Genomic DNA, 22880 nt, shown 5'->3' with positions numbered 1-22880 from the left:
TCCTAAGACTTCAGGGAATGGTTCTGCAAGATGATCATGTATCTGCCCAGGCATAAGATATGACAGCAACATATTCTGTTGCAGCCCTGAGCTTGACCAGAGAACCTGCTGTGTACGTCCAGTTTCAGATCCTACTTCTGCTTTTCTGACATGACAAGCCACACTGAGTAACATGACAATGGAAGAGGAATTTCCTTTGAAGCTCAATGGATTTCAAAGAAGGGCATCAGATTGGTCAAACTCATGCTAAATAAGTGCACCAACTACATTTTAGAGATAATACTAGTGACTATATCTAATCAGTATACACACTGATCACTGTCTTTGGATATCGTCCCCCACTGCATACCTGATACTGTAGCTAGTGATGTGTCAACCAACAAGGCAAAGAATACACACAGACAGCATCTGACTATGGTGGGGATATGGCCCTGGTCTGGCAATCCTGATTGTAAGTGTGAATGACATCTTCTTCAGTTTTGCCAACAAGTTAGCAAAGGGCATCAGGTTGATACACAAACGTACACCAGCAGTCTAAATACATGTTCCTCAGAGGTTCTCTATGGAGATAAACAAAGAATCTCCTCACCTTTGTCAGTGGTCTCTATCTCACAGCAGAATATCGTTCTAAGACTGCTACTGAATTAAAGGGTTGCTCTATGCAGGCCAGAAAATGAGCTAAGCTTAGTACCTCAGGTCCCTGGGTGCTGGCTGGCATCCCGTAGACACTGCGGCGAATGGAGGTCTTCCTCTGCGCAGGGCTATTGTCCGTGCGACTGAACAGCTCCTCCATGCCATTGGTGTCCAACTCATAGTCATAGGTCTTTTCCGTTGTCCAGATGTTGTGTTTGCCCAGCACCGTGTGCTGGGGAATGGCCTCCCAGTTGAAGTTGCGCATCTTGGAGCGCCGGTTGGCGCCCTTGCGGGAGTGGAGTCCATTGCATGGCGGTGGCGCAGGTGGCGCAGGTGGTGGTGGCGGAGGTGGTGGAGGTGGGGGTGGAGCCATTGATTCAGACCAGTTTATAGAATGATGTGTTTGTTCACATCCATAGGGCACTAAGGCCCTGTCTGGAAACTGAACGCTTATTTCAATGGATATGAGGGTACTGCTGTTTTGCAATAACTTGTTCTGACGTCTGTCAAACTGGGCCACACAACAGATTTTCTGTGGACACAAGCTAAAAACAAAACATACAAAAGCAGAAGTTTAACTTTATCAGGTAAGGTTATTTGGTTGTGGAACTAATGATCATGTGACTGCTAAATCAATATGGTCCTAGTGGGAGTTTTGCAAACTCATATCCATACGAAACAAATTGTATCTGTATTATAAAGTCTTATAAGTCTCGAACAAATGGCTACAACAACATTTAGTCATTTACAACAAACCTGACAAATCACTCAAACTCCTGAACATTTTAACCAGGTAAATATATCACATTTCGTAGAGAGACCATTATTTGCCATCTTTGATCATGGCTTTGTCGTTACAAAGATCAAAAGGATTACACTGCTGTTTACCTGCTAAGTTGATTGGACTGCTTTGGTTAAGGTCCGTCGGATTTATCTGTTGAAGACACAACGTTAAACCAGCTTCGTCCCTAGGATCTTTATTATGTGGATCAATGTCAAACAGAATATATGACAGGACATATTCACACGCTTACCTGGTTTCAGGAGGAAGTTGACCAAACAGCTTCGTTCCAGTTCACGGTAGAAGTAAACATCTCTTTACTGCTCACGGGGTAGTTGTGATAGAGGAGAACCTCACAGCCTCTCGAAATGAGCACACTTTGAAGCGCAGTGTGTTGAAATGTTCCTACCTGCGGTATCAGTGACGACACGCCCAGTTAACCCCTGCGATCCAATCAATTGTGTGCACATGTAGGGCCAAACAAATACTTTTAGGCAAAAACTACACCTTTGCAACGATTCATTCAAGTATCCCGAACGAAAATCAGTTTTTTGGTTCTGTTTTAAACTCCAGACGTGTAACGTTATGTCCCACACCAAGCAAACGCCCTCTTTATTCTGGGATTACAAACCTATCCGTTCATCTGGTCCACATAGCCTACTCTTACAGGTCCCTAAACTGAACCCGGAAGCTTCCCTGCCATCACTTAATTTGAAGACTCTCATTAAACCATGCTGCATTTAGTTAGGAGTCTGTTTATAATGCCAGGTCTACAACCAAATTTCTTCTTAGAGTAATAACAGGGTATTTCATATCAGACTTCATAAACACTGAGTTGCAGCCCCCCCATTTTTTCCTTCTGCGAGGCGCATTGAGTTACCTCCTGGTATAAAATCCGCCGCACAAAGTGTGATTTGATTCGTTACATAGGCTTAAGACCTATATTCTCAGTGCTAGACCATACACGAGTATTCATTCACTGCACTGAGCTTTATAAATCTTTTTTTTTTTTTTTTTTTTTTTTTAACAAGCTCTAGTAATGTCGAGACTTGGCCATTGTCCATAAAGGAAACCATTTCATGTCATATCACCATCACAACATGGTTTATTATCGTTTTTAATCAGATCATGATTCGACTACTTTTGCCAATTACACGGGGCTCGTTTGAAGGGCATTACACAACACATTTACATGAGGAAGATAACTGGGTTACTTTTACATTTACATAGGCCCTATTGTATTGATTAGTCACTCTTTTTTCATTCACACACAACATTAGAATATGACACACCTGCCTAAAAAAATAGATTATATGCAAACAATATTCTTTTATAAACCTTCCATGATCCCATCAATCCAGTTAAACAAAGAAAAAATGATTAGTGGGCAATTCAATAGATGGAGCTTTGCAGTAAAGTGTTACAAATAGGTTTGCTTCGTGCCATGTGTTTGTATGAGCCCATTTTGTAAACATGATGGAAACAGTTGTTCAACATAGGGATATAAGAACGATTTGTGCCACTTATGAATAAAAAAACATGAAATCCACACTCCACAAGATGAGGTGTTTTTTGTGAACTACATCACTGTCAACTGATTGTAAACTATGCATGATGATTGGCAACACTAACGATATTAGAGAAAGGTTCAATGGATGTGCAGGTTCAATCATTTCAGTCATTTCATTCTACAATAACCACATGTGGTGTGACTTCGAGAAAAACTTCCATCAGAATGACACAAGCTACCATTGAACTGTTAAAAAGTTGAACATGAGGAATGTATTCATTAACGGCAAAATGACAGATATTTCTCAAAGCGAGATGTGGCAACTCAAAATCTGCACAGATCTACGTCAGTAAAATATCTTTCATGGGTGTCTACAATCAAGAGGAGCAGTTTCGGACAGAGTATCGGAGAACTCACCAAAAAGACAGAAATTCGTAGGTTTGGCTAACAAACAAATGAATGAAAAAAAATAATGAATAAGACTTTTCAGATAGATTACAGACACTTCTCTATATTATGCCTGGACACGGGATGAACTGTGTTCCACAAAAACGAACACATATCCCTGGAATAAGCCAAACTGGTGGACATGCATGATATGGCCGATAACCATAAAGGCAGCCCTTCGAGTGTTCAGATCAATTAAGTTAATAGGTGTAGTTATATGGTGACCAAGACAACATCATGTCTTGTCAATGGATAGATCTGATTAATCGCGTAGCTCAACTGATCTCTTGATTATAGTTTGGCAATGGCTACAAACAATCCCCATCAGTAAAGTTATGTTAAGCCAAATCAACCGGTACAAATACATTTCAGCTTTGGGGTGACTACTATTGTGCCAATGAATCTATGAATGAATAATTATGTGAATAAACAGCGTTCTCATGTATTTGGTCACCACTCCCTGACTCAAGACACGGCCACTCCCGAGGCTTAATGTGGCACACAGGGGGTTTCAGCATAGTGCAGTCCTCCACACTCTGTGAAAACCTTATCTTCAAAGACACTGGGCAGGTCTAGAAGCACTCAACTGTGAGGTACAGAAGGGGTAGAGTCAATTGGACTGGGCAGCTGAGTTTTATGTTCGGAGTGACTTCGAAGTCTGTGCACAACCGACCAAAGGAAGAGTATGAATGGCAATGCTTCAGAAATAACAAAATGCAAAATAGTAGAAGATATGGAGTGTCTGTTTTAAATAACTGCCAGAGATAATGCACTGAAATGAACTACCATCACATAGCTGTGTGCATAGCACACAGTGTAAAGGTCATAAGGTGCGTACTACAGTAATGCTATATACTACAACATCCTGGTTCTGTCATCAGTGAATAAATTATGTCTGAAAAAAGAAAAATACAACTATGATAAGAACTGCAAGCACGGTTATAATGTTCAAAGCAAAAGTAACATAAAAATAAATAAAAGTGACAATTAGGTCTAATTAACTTATAAATACCTCCATATATAAATCTGGCAACAATTGTTTTCTTTTCCCTTGTTCTTTCCCAGCATAAAAATGTCGCACTGATTAGATAAATGTACTTTCTATTGTGTCTCCAAGTATGAACCTGCAAACTAAGACCTAAAATACAACATAATCCTAATCAACATTGACATAACTATAAAGTGACTCGTTCTGATGGCATCATCATTACCTTCACAGACACTTTCTCCAATCATTCATTCCAAAGTCCACAGCCTTCCTATGGTTAAAGGACCTCTGTGTTCCTACTATGGAGTGAAGACTGTTGTATTGACGATTAAACTTACACCCAGAACAAAAGAAAGGTTTTCCAAAGAAACACAGATATAAGGGTCAAAAGAAAAAAAGAAAAGAAAAAAAAACCAACAAGAAACAAAACAAAAAAGAGAAAGACGATGGGGAAGGGAGAGAATCCCTGCCACCATATTGCGTGTTGTCACTGGCCCCTCTTTTGACATTAGTTATATATACATAGTACATGCCTCTTCTTCCTTCTTGCATTTCTCTTTCTTCCTCTTCTCCCTCCATCCACTTATGTAACCCTCTGCCCGTCCCTCCACCAGTCTCTCATCTGTGTGTGTAAGTATGAGTGTGTGTGTGTGTGTGTGTGTGCCAACTGTTAAGACAGACACTTGTGTTTTTGTTGTTTAAGTCGGGGGAAGGTCACTGTTCCTCCAGCCAGGACGGCTTGTCTGAGCCGGGTGGTTTGAGCTTGACGTTGAACTGTCTGAGAGTCTGTTCCAGCTGCTGCTGGTTGCCAGCAAAGTAGGCCGAGATGGCATTGTGGAAGAGCAGCAACTGCTTGTGCATCACCTTCACCTGCAGACACAGACATATAGCATTATGTTTATATACAACTATTTCCACTTTAGCATAGCAACAGCCTAGCAACAACTTCTACTTTTCCTTTGCATGCACTGATATTTTCTTCAGAAATATTACAAATCATTCAATGGTCTGAAGGAACACACACACTCTATGCGACCCAAAGGAACTGTGCGTCTGGTCTTGTGTTGTCTTGGCATGGTCATCGTACCTTATTCTCTTCTAGGAACTTGAGTTTGATGGAGACGTCACTGCGCAGCCTCTCGTACTTGTCTCTGTGGATCCCATACTGCTGCTGGGCAATCTCGAGCCGCATCAGGGTGCCCGCGTCACGGGGGCCCGTACTCAGCTCCTCCAGGTCTGCCCGGTAGGCATCAAACTCCAGCCTACACACACGCACACACAGACACACACACACACAGAAACACACACACACACACACACACACACACACAGAAACACACACACACACACACACACACACACACACACACACACAGACAGAAAGAAATAACATGTTAACTACTGTCAAAATCAATAAAAAACTGGATTATACAGATACATTTTATCATTCTAACCTGAGTTTAGATCCTAATTAAGAGTCTTTCAGCCCTCAGCTTGCAAGTGTTAACTGCCTGATATCTACCTACCGAACCCACAATTGGGATCATACTGGCATGCTTTCCCCTTTCTTTTCTCTCATTATTTACCAAATAACAAGATGTTTACTCAGAGCCGGCCTTCTTAAGCCCTTCTCCCCATCCCCCGGCAATACTGCTCCCTAAAATGACGAGAGGACTACGCAACTTAATCTACTCTACTTCTTGAGATCAGAAGACAGAAGGTCAGGACACAATCAATACAAGACACTTCTCCTCTAAGCTATCACTTTGCTATCTGATAGTTAAGTATCCATCATCCCTGTTTCGCTTAGGCCAGTCGTTTGCGTCACAGCTGGGACCAGACGTTCCCGTGGCTCAATAGGACAATGGGTCAATGGGTCTATTGGCTATATACAGATGGGAACGGCTGATTTTGAATGGACTATCTGCACAGGCATAAAAGGGCCATATTCTGCCACCATCACTCCTGTGTTTCAATGGCACATTATGTTAGCTAATCCTAAATTATGTTTAAAAACTCAATACAAAAAAAACACTTTAATTAATCATTTAAAGCCATGCAGCTGAAAACTGTTGTTCTGTTTAAGGAAGCAATAAAACCAGAGTTGATTATTGTCTAAAATTTGTAAAAAAAAAAAAAAAAAAGAGTTTTCTTCAGCAACGCATCAGTCAATTATTTGTCTAACAAAAGTAGGGCTAGTCAATGCAAGTAATTGACAAGCAACTGAAGATATCTCACAAAAGTGTGCACCACATCCTTCACAGAACAATACAAATCAGCTCCGACCAGGACACACAAAGAAGCTGAAGGCCCCTGGGCACAGCTGTGCAGATGGACAAGAACACCAGCATCTCTAGTGTGAGAAACTACTAGACTACTGGTTGGAAGATGATTGAAAATATGTACCAGACAGATAAATGTAAGTTGAACTGAACAAATAAAAAGATGTTAAAAGGAGAGCTTGACACTATCTCTTAAGCAAAGTAGAGGAGATGTGATGGTCAGGGGGTGGTTTGGTGATTGTAAAGTAAATGGTATCTATAGTCTATAACTCCCTTTTACCCATGACTCCATCACCATGCCGTACCGTGTGGATAGAGCCAATTGTACACTACAAGACAGAGACCCTAAGCATCACTCCAAATTAGGCCTGTCTAGTGAAGAAGCACTCAAGCTGTAGGGCTGCAACGTTTGTAATTGCTATAGAGGATTATTTGATGAATGTTCAGCAGAAATTATTATTTCAAACTTTGACAGTGTCTTAACTATATTTTTGATTCATTGGGATTTCTTGGAAAATGTGTCATTTTCTGAGTGATTCCAAAGTCTTGAACAGTAGGGTATGTATATATTGACCCTGTTAAGCACCTTGAGACATCTTTGTATGTGAAAGTGTGCTATACAAATAAAATGCATTATTATTATTATTTATATATGTGCTTTAGAGGCTTTGACCAGCTTACCTGGCATTCTCATAGCCCTTGATGGTCATCAGCGTGTCCTCCATGGTCTTGTTCACCAGTGTGTTTATGCTGGACACAAAGAAGTTGATGGCGCCCAGCAGGGTCTCACCATTCTTGCAGAGCAGCTTCTGAGTCTCAGCATTGTACCCAAACTCATCCTGCAGAATCACAAACAGTTTTTTTTCACAGATTTAGCCACACACAGACACACAGACACACACACAGTGTCCAAGTCTAGACAGCTAAAGTGACTCTCCACTGTGACACACATGCTATTGTTGCAACCCCAATACTGTCAAGTGCACTGCCTACGAGCAAGAGAGATTCTCTGCGAAATTTGATATGCTACTGAGTGACTGAGGTAAACAGAGCAAATACAGCAGTCCAGTTAGAAAGAAAATCTTCATTAAAACACTTAGCACAATCCTGCCATCTACTGGAGTTGCATAACACACGCACACGAACACGCACAGGAAATTGTCACAACGTAGTGTAAAAAAGTGCAATAGTGCAAAACAATGAGCAACTTCGCCAGAACACTTAACAAAACTGATATAGTCTGATATTGTTACACATTCAGGCCTACACACACCCACACACAGAGACACACACAGACAGAATAAAGACACACACACTCACACTCACACACACACACACACAGACGCAGACCCAGACGCAGACGCAGACGCAGACGCAGACGCAGACGCAGACGCAGACAGAGAGACACAGACACAGACACGAACACACAAACAGACAGAGACAGAGACACACCCACACACACACACACAGAACCTAATGTGATGGCAACCCTGCCTGCAGTTCGGGTGACTTCTGGCTGAGGTCGGCGAAGATGTCCCCCAGGGCCTGCTGGGTCTGCACCATGCTGTAGAAGTGGGCGGTGAGGGCACTGGCAAGACGCAGCACGCTCTCGTACTTGCTCTTGGTGTCCCGTAACAGGTCGATCTGAACCTCCAGCTCCAGGTCCACCGTGCGAGAGCCCTTGCCGAACCGCTCGGAAAACATCTGTTTGGTGCACTGGGAGTGTTGGAATAGAGGGGGAGGCGGAGAGAGGGAGAATGGAATGAGAAAATGTCATGCAGATAAATGAATACAAATAAACCCTGTTATGTCCTTGTAGGAATGAGCAATAGGAGGTTGAGCGAAAGCAGTTTAGCGAGGATCGGACTCATCTTGGACACGTACTTTGAGGGAAACCAGTTTAAAAACTATAAGACTCATCTAGACACAAAATTTGAAGGAAACCAGTTTAAAAACTATAAGACTCATCTCGGACACAAACTTTGAGGGAAACCAGTTTAACAAGGATAAGACTCATCTCCGACACAAATTTGAGGGCAAGCAGTTCAACGAGGATCAGACGCATCTCGGATACGTACTTTGTATGTGTTGATGCTCCACTTCTTCACAGTGTCAAACTTCTCCACAGCGACGCCTCGTGTAGCCTCCTCCGCCATCATGGATGGGTTGCTGTTACTGTGGTGCATGTTAGGAGCTGAGGAGTTAGAGACAAAGTTTTATTAATAATTCTGTTATTAATATTGACTATTGACTGAGGTTTTAATAATAATCAGCACACATTCACACCGGTAGAGTAGCTAATATTGACACAAAGATATTGGAACAATTGGAGATTTTGGAATTAATGCTGGAAAGTAACACTGATAGTGATAGAAACACTGACATGTAATGGATAACATATATTCCACTGATCATTATTTAAAAATAAATCCAAAGGGGACGAACAAGATCCCATAGCATAGGATCCCATCAAGAATGACCATCGGACTATACATTATCGTGCTTTTTAAATGGGAATTTACGATAAAAACATCTCTTTTACTAAATTATTTTGTTTTCACTTAGTGGCTTCCACTGAGACAAAATAGTTCTCCATGCCAAAAAGTTTCAGGTGTTGCGTAGGAACATATTACTTGCCGACTACAAGTTACAATGAATTTCCATTACGATAAGTGAACAGACTACCCTATGATATAAAAGATGTGAATTGGAAGCATGAAACCTGTTGCCTATAGCAGCAGCCATTAATTGTATTCAGCGGCCATTATCAAGAAATATATGACCTCTGAACATTGGGATAGCCCATTCAATTCAAAGGAACTTTCTGCATCATTCTGAGGAGCCATACAAGTTATGATCACTGATAAGAAACATCAACTCATATTATTAACACTGGCAGATACAACAACGCTGTAAAGTGGAGACCTCAGTAGGTTATTTTTCCTTTCCTCATGTTTTAAACAATAATTGAAATAAAAAATGTGGTGTAGTGAGATGTAGAGAATATGGCGTGCCGTGGAGGGAAAGGGGGTGAGGTGGGCAGGGCAATGGGCCCGTGGGATACCTTGGTACTCCTGCACCTGGTTGGCTATCCGGCTGGCTGCTGATTGGCTTGGTGTGATGCCACGTGATTTGTTGCGCAGGTCTGAAATGGGCGCGTGGGAGGGGGAAAGAGGGAGGAGGGGTGCAGGGGTGGGGTGGGTTGGTGCCGGATAAAGGTTTGATTCAACAATCAGTTTGGGGTTGGGGGATCGAGGGACATGCAGTGATTGGTTGGTTATGTGGTGGGGGGGGGGGGGGTAATCACATGTATAATGGCATGAGTCAGATTTGTAGATTTTATATGATTGTCAAGGTAAGATTTAGCAAAACAATTGACAAGGTACAAATTGTGGAAATTATTGAAGATATTAAAGATGAAGACATTAAAGATTTTTAAGGATTTTTACAGAGTAGGACCATCATAAGGCATAATTAGTTTAGTAGTGAGTAGAGTGTTGGATTTTGGTTAGTTGAATATTAGAGAGGAGGAAGAGAGGAAAGATCCAGATCAAGATGCAGATCCAGATCCAGTTAGGGGGATGCAAAGAAAAGGGCAGGATGGTGTTGGGTGGAGCAGAGAAATGACAAAATAAAAAAGTGAGTAGTGAATGACCACAGTCAGTCCAGGCTGTCAGAACTATATCAAACACATACATGGCGGTTATAGATGTTAAGGCATTGCATTCTTGCTCTCCAGACATAACTAGCTTCATGCAAAAATGCAAAAAAAATCTCTTCAGCCGTAGTCGAGTGCATGCTACTACATACACAGGCCCACTGGTGAACAAGAGGGTAGATGTAAAATAGTCCATTAATCCCTTGGTTAGTTTGCCTCTGCAAACATGCTGCCAACACGCCTCTTTCTTCAGCAAAAAAAAGAGGCAAGCACTTCTGCTAGACAAGTAAAAATAAGAGTGTGTGTTAGCATTGGAGATACAAACGGAAAAAAAGGAAGTATTTGCTGGTGAAGGTATACGACCACCTTCTTTGGGTTCAGTCGATTTTCTTCTGCCCAAGTATTCAGGGTTATAGTGGATTGCAGGCCCTGAGAAAATGGGTTTTAAAACGGCATTATTTATTGAGATTCTTGTCAGGCAAAGTCATTGGAGGCCATAAGCCAGTCTGCAAGGACGGAACCTTCACAGCGAATTCAATGTCTAATTCCAGACAACAGAAGCCCATCTCCAGAGAGGAACTAAAAAAGGAGGAAATAACTATTTCAATTTGTGTGAGATCAACATTCTCAGCGAATATGAAGACCAATCCCATGTCTTGAAAGTGATTTTATGATTTGATTAGCTCCCTTAAACCACTTGAGGAAAAAAAAAAAAAAACTTCATCTAAAAAGACAACCCTATTGATTTCATTACAACTACAGTGAAAATAATGATTTTTCTTCTACAACATGGCAAAACTCCCAGCACAGCAGAATGTTAATAAGTGCATAACATATTTTCAACAGCACACAACCTTGGGCAAGCCCGGTGTGCAAATCCAAAACTGAACTGTGTGTAACCTCTGCATGTCAGTTTGGCCCCTGCAATAGGAGCATCTTACACCATGATCTGCTCCCACGAAACATCCTGTGAGGCCAACAAAGGAGAACACACTGCTGTTTCACTGGCAAGAACACAAAGCCGAAAAATGAATCCAGCAAACAGCAAATCATGATAATGTCCTCTATGCCCTTACCACAGGAGTACAAACACCCTGGGTATGTGTTATATTATACTGCTACACAAAAAACCCTGTGAGGTGAATGCATGGCCATTACTGTGCTCCCAAGAATATAATCACTCTAAAAGATGATCAGTTATGTCAACAGAGCTTTATAAATCAAGATAACGGCTCCTCTGTGCTTCATCAGGGACCAGAGCGCTGGCGCCCGCCACAGTACCTTTAATGGAGCTGGTAGGGATGATGCCCTCCGCCGCTCCTCCGTAGCCTCCGGACACGATGCTGGTCTCGTTCAGGTTGGGCCCAGATACCATCACCTGCTGGAGGTCCTTTTGGAGGCATGAAGCAGACCATCAGCTCAAAGCACACCATTGGGGTAAGGATGGTTAAGGCAGAGAAATATGGTTCAAGTGTAAAGAACTCCCAGTGCACAATGGAAACTGTGGAGGCCCAGCAGAGGTGATGCCCACATAACCCAAAACATCTCAACACTACACAGAAGGTGCCCATCACCTGTGCAGAGGCGATCCCCAAAGTCACCAGTGTGCACACCTTTCGGGACATACATTCACTATTCATGACCATCATCAATATATGCTGAAACACATATCCGTCTTAAGAGGCACTGTACACTTGAGTATACCTAATACAACTATCTACAGAGGCTAAGACTGTTTGGCTACACAACAGGTTTCTGAGGCTACTTTTGGGGGCCAGGTTTATCAGACAATGACTGATCTCAGCACTGGAGTCCATGGGGATTCAAAGAGCCACAGAGTCAAAGCAGTGCTTTGTTGTTTCGAGTGCCTAGAATGTGTTTGGCACTCGGCAAGAGAGAGTTCCTGGCATCCAATGCCGTTTTAAATGCATTGTATCCGATTACTTGGACAAGGACGCTGATAGCTGAGTGATGGCAGGGTGAAAACCATCAAATGACTGTTTGCTGAATCATATATGAGATGTTGAGGGTTTAAAAAGGATTTACATAGATGGTTTATATTTTTGTAAGAACTACTGACAGTGAGAACAGCCTCAAGGTGCTTTACATGAAGCATACAAAAACAAGAGCAAGCGAATGGGAATATTTGCAAGGACAACATATTCTGAAAACAGCTAGAAATCTTAAACAGACTCTGGTATACAAACAGGGGTCTCTAGCCCCTACTAAGGTCTTTAACCGACATTAGTTCATCAATGATGGATTATGTTAATGGCCTGCATTATTACATGTTAACTAGTTTGTGTTTAAGGATGTGTTCTCAAGTTCAGTAGATAAGGTTCAAGCTGGGTTATTATCATTTAGAGGTTTAGGACAGGCCAAGTTATTGTACAGTATGTAGATCAGTATAAATGCAGCCAATTTACACCTTTGAAGGTTTGAGAAAAAAATGAAAAACACATTCACAAAATGACAGGGAGGGACAATGCAGATCTTTAGATGTTACTTCAAGTGGCACACAAACATAATACCAGACAATTCAATGCAAATTACCCTCCAGCCCACAACGGTTAGTCAGACTGCAAAATGCACACACAAGGGGGGTAACCATGGGAACATTGACCCTGTGCCCACCCCTGAACCTCTCTGATCCTGTCCTACCTTCTCATCTAAGTTCCAATGTGTAGCCTGTACGGAGAATGAGACACAAAGACACATAAACAAATAGAAAATATATCAAAAGGGACCATCGTGTCAGGGATAATCACAAATCCTGTCGCATAATCATAAGACTAATTGTATTCACAATAGCGACCACTTGAACTAATGATCACCAACACAGCCTGATGATGAGGCATTGCTGGGGCTGAATGCCAGCCAAAAAGCAATGCAGGGGCAGATAGACAGGACACACAAACGCACACAGGGCTTTCAAGTAGAGCCCACCTGTTCGAGGCCATCATCTTCCCCCAGTGTTCTGGAGTCTCCGTTGCTGCTGATCGGGATTTCCATGGTGGCTGCTTTGCTCATTATGCTGTCTGCCATGTTGAGATTCTGCAAAGTGAGAGAAGAAAGGCTTACACCTGAAGTCTATACTCTACCCTGGTATATATGCAAACAGTTTGAGGTCCAGTATGGTGGATTAAGTGTAATAGATGCTACTAAATCTAATATAGTGCCCCTTTAAGTGTTAACCCTACATTTCACTAAAAGTCTGCATTGTACTTCGGCTCATAGTGTGGGCAACTTGGTTTTAACGTTAAGATTGAAATTTACACGGAGAAACATATTTTTACATTTCTACATGAGGGTGCAATTCAATCAAATGATTATCCTACAGACAACCAGTCCAGAGAAATGAACACTAAAGGTAAATACGATTAAGCTTATGTATGCCTGTCTGGGCGCAATGTCTCTATATCGTACTATAGACAGTCAACCCTCGTTTTATAATAAATGAAATAGGCTTTTTCGTAAAAATGTATGCATATTTTTACCTGCGGAGAAATAACTGTGCTTCTATGCAGGCGCACTACCAGTTATCCGCAATCACGACTCGTAGAGCTAAGGCCACAGCCTACCACCTTTCAATTAACTTAAGGGAAACCGTAAAAATACCCAACGATCAATACAAATTGTACACCACCCATCCTTTTCGTCTCAAATGTTGTGTAGGTAAGCCAGCCACTTTGCATTGCATTTTGAGAGAATGTATTAGGGTTTTCCACCTACTGAATATCGACTCATTATTGTTTGACAAAACGAACTCATGATTGTTAGTCGACGAATGATTAATACTTAACAAGTAATCAGATTAAAACCGTGACGGCTTATTGTTGGTCAAATACGAATAAGCATTTTCTCTTTTCAGCGGCGCAGTGTCCGAATATCTCAGCATCACCCAAGCCCATAAACAATGTAGCTAGTGCCTGCTAAAGTTGTCATATGACGATAACCATTAATTGTTTAAGCTAACGTTGCTAACTAAGTGGTGAAATGAACCAAGGACCCATAAATGCCCATTTAATTTACCCCAACAAACCATAGAACGAAAATTTGATTTTAACAAGTGCAGCAAGACCAACGACAACTGGTCATAGGAAATTTCAGTGACACGTCACAGCCCCGTCTGCTTTAGCTAGCCAACCTTAGTGAGCTACCTCATCTTGTAGTCTGCATCTTCACTAGCCTACGTTAGTTATCCTACATTAATCCTGCTAGCACCTTTGGTTAGCAATACCTACACGACATTCCACTCAATCATGACCAACGCGACGATAACAATAAAGAGATAACACACTAGAAATGCATATACACAGTCAGTAGAAATGCAGCGGTTGGCTTCACAGCCACAGAATCAGTTCCCGTGACAGCTAAAAGGCTGGCTACTTCTTAAATTCCCTGGCAGCTATATCTAGCTAGCAGGTTAGTGGTGCTAGCCGGCAGGATAAATTGAGATGATGCTCTTAATTTCACTTACCTCTGTTCGCTACCCAGATTCAATCACAACACCGCTTGCAGTATTCCACGAGTTTTAAGTGCAAACGTGCATCCAATAGGATTGTAGACGAGTGACACTGTGGAGATTGTCATTAAATATCTGCTGAATGCTTCATGGCAATCTGCTGCACCTACGGGATCTCCAACCAATGCAAATCTGCTCAACCCGACTGACAGAAAACGGAACTGACGACACGTTCTATTCAGCTCGTGCAAATGTCATAAAATGCCTACTGTGTCCGTGGACCACAGTAAGTAGAAGTAGTAGGCTACTTGACATTGAGAAAGGAAACTGGTGCGAAGGAAGTTGTGCTTCATGAATGCATAATTACATCACCTCCAAGCTCTTTTTTTTTTTTTTTTTACTTTTGTGACAGCAAGAAATAAACTACTAGATTATTTCATGAGTTGGTTATTTTTCCCACCTGCTTTATAAACTCACGCGCAGAAAATTGGCAGGCAATTCAAACGTGGGAGACAATTATGATGATGATTATTATTGCTATAACTATTATTATTATAATTATTACAGCACCGTTGTTCTGGTCCTGGAGGGCCAATAATTGAAGCGTTGTTGTTGTAGCTTACTGTCAGATGGTGTCACTATAGTCCTTTGGAAAAAAAAAAAAAGCTATTGGCCAGTAGAGGGAATTCTACCTTCACTGCTGATTGTAGCCTACACGTTTATAACAATTACTGAGATTATCTCAATTGTGGTTAACTGTATTCTTTTGCAGAATTGATTTGGGTAATGTTTTGGTAGGTAATGTGGAAATGTTCTCAAGCTGGAAGTTGTAAGAGGAAGAGGCAGTTAATAGGCTAATAGCGCTAAAAGATGTAACTCAACTTTTTTGATGACAACAGTAAAAATGCCATTGAGTACACAGATGTAATGCCATTGAGTAGTCCTCACAGATTTAATGTGTCAGTCTCATTCTGTCCTTAATTCTCAACCTCCTTTGATGTATGTTTTATTCCAGAGCACCAAAATAAATAAGAGTATCGCTTTGGTGAAATCTGTAAAGGGAAATCTTGTTTGATGTGTGGTGTAGTAGACCTGCACCTCAGAGTGCATGAGATTTAAACAAAGTTCCCTGTAAATCAATACTCTCATGAATGTTTATTGTGTTTCGGTTGGCTGAAGAATATGTGTTTCTTCGGAAGGCAACCTGTCAGGATCTCTATATGTGAATCATAAAACAACATCTTAAATGACTTATAGGCATGGTGATACCGGATAGTGAACTGTATTCCGGGAGCCTGTGGTGTTCCATGTTTTGAGACATTATTTGTGTTAGTCTTTTGAACAGGGTTTCTCAACACTTTAAATGTCATTCATATATTCACAGATGCATGTGTGCTGTGATGATTAGAAAGATTTAGTACATCATACACAACTTCAGAAGCATACATTACAAGATAGGCTCTTAAAGTAGATATGAGCATGTCAGTGTGTGTTAAAGTTGTTTGGCACCGGAGCTTGAAAGTGTGTCACATGCTACCTATTTGGAAGGTTCTAGATGCCTGAAGCGAGCATGCCTGCATTCAGGAGTAAAAGATTGGAGAAGCATGTTTTTGGTTTGCTGTTAAAAAAAAGAGTGGCAGATGCAACATCCTTTCTCCTGTCTCCTTTGACCTCCGAATTATTCACGGCCCACAAGCGATCCTCGTGTTCCATCAGATTTGATTTTAAAACCAGTTGTTATGCTTTCTTTGGGCAGTGGACTGTGAAAAAACACATTGCCTCCATGTGTTGCATAATGGCATGGGAAAAACAGAGAAAGACTGAACGAAGAACTCCACCTCCTCTTATCAGATACTATAAGCCTTTTAAAACAGCAAAGTAAGGCATAATCGATTCAAACACGTTCAGCCATTTTCACCAAACAGCCAGCTTCTTGGAGAGTTCTATCAAAGAGAGTTTAAGATCTCATGTCGGACCACATACACATTGGTAAGATAAAGGACCCAGTCATAAGACGTTTGATTCAGACCCAGCGTCTGTATACAGGAAAGCCACACACAGACAAGCCCCTTGGATCTCATTTTACTGGTGGTCATAAATTGAAAACAAGGCGCTGTTAAATTTAAAGTTAGGAGAGGGTGTGTGTGTATGATAGAGAGAGAGAGAGAGAGAGAAAGAAAGTGGGGTGGGGGTGCTTACTCACTGAGTGTGTGTGTGTGTGTGTTTGAGAGAGAGAGGGAGAGGGGGCTGCTTACTCACTGAGTTTGAAGCGACACGTGAGGGCACATGTCATGAAGCCATTCCTGGCCTGCGGGGCTTCTGACTTCTGTACCCCCCCACACCCTTTCACATGCACCCCTACCCTGACACCCCCACAGGCATTCAGTAAAAAGTTTGTGTCTTGTTTTTAATGATCATGAAGTGGCCTTCCAGATGTTGGCAGGGCCATTCCTCTTCAGTGAAGCCATGATCTGTGCACTTCAGCAGCATTGATCGCAATGTGGGGGGAGAAAAGAAAGAAAATCATAAAAAAAGACGAGACTGCGAAAAAAAGAAAAGATATGGTCACACACACACACTCACACACACACACACACACACACACACACACACACACACACACACACACACACACACACACATACAAACACACACACATGCACACGCACATGCACATTCACGTGCACACACACACTCAGACTCTCAAGATTTCTTGCTGGCTATGTCATTATTCCACAAGGAAAACACTTACAAACACTGTTCCGTGTTTATAGTGAATAGCATATGGGCTTGATCCTTTTATAGTTTTTGTAATGTGCAATTTCAAACAAGCTGTCAACATTTTTCCTCTCCTGTTGGTGGTTTAATCAGAGTAAGTTTAATCCATCATTATTATGGATCTCTCTTATGCGTGACTGTGAACAACAGGCTGATAAAAATACCTAGTAAAAAGGAAACGAAAAGAATGACTAAAGATGTTATTGTTATGTTTTTTTTTATTTCAGTCTGCGCTTGTCCGTTGTGATAAAAAAGGAAGACATTTCATTGCTATATACATAGAACTAGTAAGAGAGCAAATCTGTGATTCTTCAAACAAGCCACATTGTTAGTTGCAGAAAGAACAAAATGATTCATAAACAAAAAAGAGCAAAAAATGAGTCACCAACAGTGAGTCAGCAAGTCTAGGAAGTTCAGCAGCAGGAGCTTGAATACAAATTTCTGCACCATTACTTTGGTGTTGAAATCATCATTTCATTGTAGGTCATTGTGTTAAATGCAGTTTAGTGGACAATACTTTTGTGTCCGGTACTGTACAGGCATTAAACACTTTAACCTAGACATCCATGAAGTTGCACTGGAGAGAGGAGGTCGGCATCCAGAGATAGGATTGGGGATGGGTGGGTGGGTGGGTCCAGCTGGGGAGAAGATGTGGGTTCTGCCTGAAGTAACAAGAACCAGAACCGGAGCCTAATCACCCAGCATTCCTGAGGTCGGATGAGGGGGCACAATCACAGGAAGCTGAAGAGATATTGGCGCCACGATCAGTTTAGACAGACAGACAGACAGACAGCCACACAGACAGACAGACACAGAGTCAGACAGACACAGAGTCAGAAAGACAGACAGACAGACAGACAGACAGACAGACAGACAGACAGACAGAAAGACAGACAGACAGACAGACAGACAGACACACAGTCAGAAAGACAGACAGACAGACACACAGTCAGAAAGACAGACAGACAGACAGACTGACACACAGTCAGACAGACAGACAGACGTGCTCACCCGCACACTACTCTGCAGCACGCCTGCATGGCCAACCGTCTGTCTGTCTGTCTGAGAAAACTGACTCAGCACATTTGTTTGCGCTCCGTGATAACAAATTCATTACGAAGCTGAACGGACAGCTGATACTGTTTTATGAGGTTGAATGGCCTGGCATGCCCGAGAATGGCATGGAGCCCCTTCTCATGTTAGGTGAGACAGCTCTGTGTGCTGACTGCCAACGCAGAAGAAGAGCTTGGGAGTTGTACAGTATGGATTGCGCTGCCAGGATCATGGAGCCCTTGTTGTTTTAAGGAACAGGAGGCTTTTTTGGAGGACAAACAGCGCAGACGTCTGAAGAACAGTGCCAGCAGGATGTTTCTCCAGGCAATGGTGATGATGGGAACTTGATCAGTTGCTGAGGAACATGAAATAAGAAACATATCTTCTGACTTGACTTGCGTATATTAGTTTGAGTACCTTATTAGGATCATTGCTGTGTGGGAAAATAGTTGCTGATAATGTTGGCAATACTCTTACAGCTTTAGCAACACTTCCATAACCAGCAGTTTTTGACCATCAGTGATAGAGTCACCTATTTGTCAACAAAAGGAGTTTAACCCTCTATTGCATGATATATGAAATAATAGAGGGAAAAAATATTTGCACTCATGTTGCTGCCTGTCATAGAGCACATTTAACAATTCAACAAATAATTTACAAAAATAATCATAATAGGGGTAGATTTATGTATGTTACTTTGGCGCAACAACATGCAATAATGGTATTAAATACAAAAAATGCAGTTTATGTAAAATGTATCTGTTTAATTTATAAAAAAAACACATTTTGTGAAAGATCTTCAACACCAACTTAATTTAAAAGATAATTTTGTAGTCAAAAAGTTATTTAAAAAAATATTTATATAAAGTTATATAGATACTGTCAGTTATCATTTAAGTGGAGGTTTGTTACCTCGAAGCAACAATGCGCAACAAAGAAACGTACAAACATGAATCCTCATTCAGCTGTTGCATATTGTTGCTTTGAGGCAACGTAGCTATTTTACCCCTTTACAAAACAAATATTTAATGAAAACATAATCAACAGAGGAAAATTCAATCATAACTTACCCTAAATTGTGAAAATATTTTTTTATTCATGGAAATCTTCAGGATAATGGCACTTTTTCACAGTTTTGGGGGGCTGAAAAAACAGGGCTGCCACATGTGAGCGCAAGTGAGGTGAAGAGATTGAAAAAGGGGCGGGATAAGTCATGGGCTCAAATACAAGTACACTATTGGCTTCTAATACTTCCTCCAGATTAAAATGAGCCTTTTTATTGGTGTATGATGTTTTGTGCCTGTGAAATGGAGGGAAAATTGGTATGTTACCCTGAAGCAACACCATGCAATAGAGGGTTAAAAGTAAAAGTATGTTTTGATTAGGCTTACACTACTTCTAGTAACCAGCAGCGGAAACTGCAGTGTGCTGTTTACATGTAAATCATATTTTAATGTTTCTGAGTTGAGGTAATGTGATAAAGAATGTATTTCCACTAACCAGTTAAGTGTCCTCAAATGTTCCTAATTTAAAGGTTCTTCTCAAAACCTTCCCCACGTCTACTAATGAAGAGGTTATTTCATCAGTACGGATGACCGCTAAAGAAAAAACTAGCTAAAACAATATGGAAACTGATATATAATACAGCATACGTTCAACAGTACTATTTTCTAACATTACTAATGTATAATATGTTATTTATATAAGAATTTTGGTATAAGGAGGTGCTCATAAATTATAAATGGTAAATTACCTTTGTGTCAAGTACTGTGTTGTGTGAACATTTTAAAACATACTGATTTCCTCAAGATACCAGACACTCATTTTGGAATATATTTTTTTATGTGTTAAGACTATCAATTCAAGCTTTTAAAAAAAGTTTTGGCAGAAGGGAAAGCGCATACAATTTACACAGTCCCTTTCACCCATCAGCTTTCACCCAGAGTCTTTCTTCATGGGAAAAAAAGAAGCCAACCAGCTTCAACCCTTCAAGAGGATCTGGGCCTTGAGCTTTAAGATCTGGCCCTGTCAAATGAGTAAAGACTGTGTTGAAAGCTGAGGGAAACCTCAAAACATAGAACCATTAAAATATTAGTGGTGTTTTGGAAGAAAAAAGAAAAACAAAACGTACCACTGAGTTGCTTTAAGGATTTTAAGGACATTTCAAAACACCCCTCTACTTCATCAAAATATGATGCATACTGACTCTCCCAGGGAACCTCTCTGATTAGATATGGTGGTGTGGTTTCCCATCGAGCCACATGCAGAGACCTGATGCTGTGTAGACACGCTGGGATTTTTCGGTCTCTCTATTCACTCACATGCACACGTCAGCTGTGCCGCTAGCATGACCCTGAGAATGTCGTGAGAGCAGCTCGACTCATAAAAGCCGGCTGAGGGAGCCTAAAAAGACGCCCAGCGACCAGCTGCCTCGCCAGCCCAGTGGGAACCCTCTGATACTGGCCCATTAAATTCACCTGCATGGTCAGGAGGGGCTACCACATATCCCACATGTAAACAGGAAAAAGCTATTTGGGTGTCGTAAACCTCACAAGGTCTAGCTGGCGTTTTCACTGAAGTGTTTAAGTATTTCTTAATTTTGTTTTCGTGTGTGCTACCTGCAATTGGCAGTGCTGCGGTGGCAGCCGCGAAACACTGCCTCGCACGCAGCAGTAGAAAAGGGCTATTTACGAGTCCACTTCCTGTTGCTGTGTGTACCAAACGCTTCCCTCAAAATACCCCAAAACATAAAACACACATGCACAGACAAATAAATTTCACTTCGCGTTTTGCAGCATATTAGTAGGCACACAGAGACAGTCTGCTCATGGCTCCACTATGAGCTCCTACGATTTATCGTGCAGATTTTAAAGTAACATTACTCAAGATGTGAGCCACTGTGCCAACTTCAGTCATTCGGATTTAATAAACCTCATTTAGACACTAATAAATACCTTCATGATGTTCATTTCCATCAGTAGGAATTATTGATCAGACTTGGCACACCAAGGTCCTTGCGACGAGGAAACATTAGAGGATGATCCATGACTTAGGGATGGAAGGCAATAAGACATTCAGTTGGCCTTACTGAGGCAATCTGGCCATGGCCAACTGATGCAAATATATGGAGAAATATGCAGGGCCTTAGTCACGAAGCCACAGACAGAGAGAGAGAGGGAGAGAGAGAGAGGGAGAAAGAGAGAGAGGTTTGGGATATATGCTAAGCAGCCTGCCAAAGGTGCTCTAATAAGGTACTGGTTGTGGGGGTTGGGGGTGGGAAGGGGTGGGCGGGGGAGCGGACCTTCAGCAGCTGAGAGGTCGATACTGCCATGTTCTTGAGATCAACAGACACCAATCATCTGGAGCACAGTCTCTTTTTTAAATTAATTTCAACCCTTCTCAGGTTTTCCATTTCAACCCCTCTCAAGTTTCCCATTTAAAGTTGTCCTTGTTTCCAAATTATCACAAATGCATCACCCATTTTACAAATATAACTGGAGGATTTTCTTTTCAGTTACCGAATACAATAAAGGTTTTTCATCTGTATGAGTTTATTGCATTTTCCAGACTTTCTGGACTCCTTCACAACAGTCAGCCTGGATTTGCAGAGAGAAAAAAGAGCTACCCTTCTTCTAAGTCTACTCAATCTGAAAATATTGCTGGGTGTTACAGTGTAGAAGAGCGGTCAAGATGTTTTCAGATAACTCAAGCTTAAACAGTATATGGACATTTGTGTTGGGCCCAGGCCAGCCAGTCCTTCCTCTCTCCTAATTATAGGAAAATTAATGCATTTGCCTCCCTCAAGAACAAATGATAGTTTATAGCATCATGCTATTTCTCATATATTGCTCAGGTTCACCCTTTAATTACTGCACAGTGGCCAATACATCTTGAAGATAGTTATCAGCCTGCCATTAATAAGAGTTTGAGGGGAACATGTACTTTTTTTGGAATCCTGAGTTTTCCCCCTCTCTCTCCCCTCATCGCTCTTCTCCCTTCTTACGCTGTCCAACGTGCCCCCTTTCCTCTCCCTCCCTCTCTCTCTCCCTCTCTCTCTCTCTTTCCCTCCATCTCTCTCTCTCTCTTTCTCTCTCTCTCTCTCTCCCTCTCTCTCTTGCTTTCCCTCCCTCCCTGGATAGTACAAAGAAAAACATCCCCCCGTCCATTCCCTTCTCTCTTCACTTCCACTGGCCCATTCCCCCTCGTCCTCCTATAAATCCATAGGAGGGGAGGGGGAGTGTGCTGGACTCCAGAGCGGCATAGTCTGACCTCCCTTTCCCCTTCC

The 22880-nt window shown here is 41.7% G+C and overlaps 1 protein-coding gene across 1 annotated transcript; it reads right to left on the bottom strand.

Annotated features, from left to right (window-relative positions):
• Positions 1-2575: 2575 nt before the first annotated feature.
• arfip2a (ADP-ribosylation factor interacting protein 2a) lies at positions 2576-14920 on the bottom strand. Its single transcript, XM_080844427.1, has 10 exons — positions 14780-14920; positions 13246-13353; positions 12961-12987; positions 11581-11689; positions 9706-9786; positions 8720-8835; positions 8136-8357; positions 7323-7480; positions 5447-5621; positions 2576-5229 (listed from the first exon to the last, which is right to left on the bottom strand). Exons 2-10 carry the CDS (start codon positions 13342-13344, stop codon positions 5074-5076), a joined length of 1143 nt encoding a protein of 380 aa, XP_080700553.1. The 5' UTR covers positions 13345-13353; positions 14780-14920; the 3' UTR covers positions 2576-5073.
• Between the last annotated feature and the right edge of the window lie 7960 nt (positions 14921-22880).

The sequence above is a fragment of the Sprattus sprattus genome (genome assembly GCF_963457725.1).
Source record: "Sprattus sprattus genome assembly, chromosome: 9".
Lineage (NCBI taxonomy): Eukaryota > Metazoa > Chordata > Actinopteri > Clupeiformes > Clupeidae > Sprattus > Sprattus sprattus.
This window is presented reverse-complemented; position numbering and strand designations above follow the sequence as displayed.

Bases quoted from the DNA above. Each gene is read 5' to 3' on its own strand.
- arfip2a (XM_080844427.1), bottom strand. From the start codon at position 13,344: ATGGCAGACAGCATAATGAGCAAAGCAGCCACCATGGAAATCCCGATC. The intron at 11,690-12,960 runs GTAGGACAGGAT...TGCCTCCAAAAG, and splicing joins ATTGGAACTTAGATGAGAAG to GACCTCCAGCAGGTGATGGT. The intron at 5,230-5,446 runs GTACGATGACCA...CTGTGTCTGCAG, and splicing joins AGTTCCTAGAAGAGAATAAG to GTGAAGGTGATGCACAAGCA.